General features: G+C 33.2%; 1 protein-coding gene across 1 annotated transcript; it reads right to left on the bottom strand.

Annotated features, from left to right (window-relative positions):
* Nucleotides 1-56: 56 nt before the first annotated feature.
* Nucleotides 57-3,618, bottom strand: LOC109588494 (serine/threonine-protein phosphatase 6 regulatory ankyrin repeat subunit B-like; the record flags this gene model as incomplete). The annotated part of the gene is made up of 6 exons (XM_020004655.1): nt 3,568-3,618; nt 3,172-3,519; nt 2,332-3,110; nt 2,237-2,279; nt 962-2,192; nt 57-853 (listed from the first exon to the last, which is right to left on the bottom strand). Coding segments are annotated over exons 1-6 (3,247 nt in total), but the record flags the coding sequence as incomplete, so codon positions are not given.
* Nucleotides 3,619-3,624: the final 6 nt, after the last annotated feature.

The following is a 3,624-nucleotide window of genomic DNA, read 5'->3' as shown; positions in this document are numbered from 1 at the left end:
AGTGGCATTAATATCAAATGAATAATTATTTAGTAAATGCTTTAAACAATACAAACGGTTGTATTGTGCAGCATAAAAAGGTAATACACCATTCTTAAATGAGGCTACATTGATATGATACTCTTGTCTGAGCCATTCTAGTATATGAACATGTCCATCTAGCACTGCAGCTTCTGGTGATGACATCCTACCAAATATTTTAGGATTAAGGTTGTATTGTTTTATTAATAATTTTAAAAGATTAAGATTACCAGAAAGACATGCCCTGACACAAGTGAAGCCATACTTATTTTCAGTAGTGACATCACATTTCATTTCATCAATTAGAAATGTCACTAGTTGCATTACACCACTAGCACCGGCAGTATGAATTGGCAGAGTATTAGTATCATTAGTAGAATGTAGTAGACTAGTACATTCTGGATAATTATTAATAATATATTTAATAAATGAAAAATGACCATTCAATGTAGAAAAATGAAACACATTTTTTTTGTCTGTTCCCCCTACTCTATCCAAATTACATCCACAATCTTTTACTAAATACTCTAAGACATCAATAGCACCAACTTCAGCTGCATAATGAACTGCTTGCATACCATCACTACTTTTAACTTGAGGATCTAGTTTATATTCATTAACTAATAATTTAATTAATGACAGTTTAGTACTATTTACTGCTTGAAGTAATGCAAATGATGTGAGAGGCAATTGATAATTATTAATGAGGTATTGGACTAGCTTCATGTTACCACAGCTAACACTATGAGTCAATGCATTCCATTTATGATCATCTGTTATGTTAATGTCACTGTCTTGTACTTCAATGAGATATTGACTGAGATCAACGTTACTATGAGTACATGAATAATGAAGAGGCGTTCTACCCTCATTACAGGTTATATTAATATCAATGTCAGTAGTATTCATAATATATTCTACTGCATTGATACTACCTGACTTACAAGCTAATGCTAATGGTACTACACCTTTGTAGTCTGGTTGACAGGCATTCAACCTATACTCAGATACAGTATAACTGAGTAGAGTAGGTGAACCTGATAAAGCAGCATAATGTACTGCAGACAGACCCTCATAATCTAATGAACTTGTATTAATACCATACTCCTCTAATACCTTCATTAATAATATACTACCACTAGTACATGCTAAATGAACCAATGATTGACCAGTAGCAGTAATAGAATTTATATTGAAATTATTAATAATGCTTGTCTTCTTGATGAGTGTAGACAAAAGGCTCATTCTTTTATGCTGTTTAGTAACATTTATATTTAGTGATATAAACATAGAACAGGCTTTCTCAAAATTCATATAATAGAATTGTTTAAGTAAAGGTATATCACATGGTGCAGTGAGCTTATTATACACTTCTGTAATGCAGTATTTATCAACCAATCCACTGCATAAGTAATGAAGAGAAGAGCGACCACTATAATCAGCTTCTAGTAATACTTTATATCCAAAAATATTTACCATTTTCATAATGAAACCTGATGAAGCATACTGGCATGCTACATGAAGTGGTGTTGCACCAAAACGATTTCTTTTTTGAAATAATTCACTTTTATGATTATTATAAAGATACTCTAGAAGCTCTACACTATCACTCATAGCACAATAATGTACTATTCCACATCCGTTAAAATCTATCTCATCTTTTGAGAAAATTCCAAACTGCTTAAGCTGATCAACTAATGCTACCTCTCCACTCTTACACACTAATAATGATAAAGTCGATCCTTCTCTATTCACCTGAGACACGTTACACTTCTTCTTTAAAAACATAATCACGAGGTCAACGTGACCACCCAGTGCTGAGTAAAGCAATCCTGTGTTACCAGAGCTATCTGCTATGTCTGGATCAACGTGACATTCATTAACTAGATACTGTGCAATATTGAGATGGCCTTTATATGAGGCCATGTGTAAACTAATAACACTATCATCATCACCTTGTGAAGGATCGCAATGATAAACATCAATGAGGAGACAGAGGACATCAATGTGGCCACCATATGAAGCAGCTAATGGTGGACTCCATCCATTTTTACCTCTTTCCTGAAGGCCAGTCTTGTCAATCAATCGTTGCACTTCATCTTTTAATCCTCTCCAACATGCTTCATTCAATGGAGTGCTGGTATTCTGATACCAGAGAGGATCATAAATATCTATATAATATATCATAAATAAAGTTAATAATAATAATAATTACCAATAGGAGAATCATGAAGCTTCTTTAATTCATTCTTTGGCAGCTATAAATATATTAAAATAATATTAATTAATTTTAAGTAGTTATTAACGTACCTGCTTCATTTCACGTACATATTCATGACAAGTAATTTTTATGATTCCAATTTCAGCCAATGAATCACGCTGTTGATTGGTTAATGGAAAGAGAACAGAATAAAGAAAATCAGGAATGGAATATTTTAATTCCATGCAGCCATCATTAATCGTACAAAAGTAGAACTTATATTGAGGAACTTCAAGTGCATCGGCAATTAGCTTGTGAAAGAAATATAAATCATTTAATGTGTAGTCGTCTCTGGCAACCTTAGCAATCATTACTTTAGTGCCTGGAACATCAGAAAGACCAAACTCAATTGAGTCTGCAATTTGAACTGCTGGAGTATTGTTATTTTTGAAATAATCTTTTAATTTCTCACGATATGTAGACCATTTCCTCTGTAAATCTCTCTCATCAGTAATGAAAGTATTGACTAACTTGACAACAAGTTCAAAATTAAACCACGAGACGTACTTTCTTAATCCTTTAAAAAGCTGCTTTATTGTTTTAACATGGTCAAACTCGTCTTCAATTGATTCAATCATTTCTTGTTTATCAAAACGTGGACTGAGTAAAAGTGAGATGTAATGTTGAATAAAATCAACAACTTCCGAGACATCAATAGAACAAAAAGACTTCTCTGTATGATACATATTATCAAGGTAAACTTCTCGTAGATCTCCAATCATTCGTGTCAGGTTTTCAGGTGAATATTCAATTGATTTTTTCTTAACGTAAGCAACTGAAGACTCAGATTGAGGTGAAGTAGGAACTGGTAGCTCAACAGTTGGAGTACCTTCATAAAATAATATTAAATAAAAATATGATCATTGATTATTGTATTTTATCTACGGTACCTTTAGAAGATGAAGCATGAACTGGTGATGTAGTAGCCTCTCCACTACTAGTAAGATTAATGGTATATTCTTTTGCTATTTCATCAGCTAGAGCTGGATCAGCTCCTCCACTATTACTTTTAATGGAGTTACACAGCATTCTTAATGTAGGGACACCATGACTCTTATAGTCATAGTCCTTCTTTAACCAGCAATCAAATACTTTCCAGAAACAAGTTCTTGGTGGTTTGCCCCCTGCTTCAATCTCATATAACTTATTAGGGCTCAATCCTAACATGATAGCCATAGAGTCCCAGCGTCCTGAAAGAACACCAGCTTTTTCCCATACCAATTGAAAATCACTAACATCTATCATTAATAATACTAATAAAACAATTATTATGAATATCTACTCACTAAGTTCTCTCTCAAAGGCTCTTTTCAGCTCCTCTGGTTTGGTAGACATTTCACTTT

This window comes from Amphimedon queenslandica, unplaced genomic scaffold (assembly GCF_000090795.2).
Source record: "Amphimedon queenslandica unplaced genomic scaffold, v1.1 AMPQUscaffold_12060, whole genome shotgun sequence".
Classification (NCBI taxonomy): domain Eukaryota; kingdom Metazoa; phylum Porifera; class Demospongiae; order Haplosclerida; family Niphatidae; genus Amphimedon; species Amphimedon queenslandica.
This window is presented reverse-complemented; position numbering and strand designations above follow the sequence as displayed.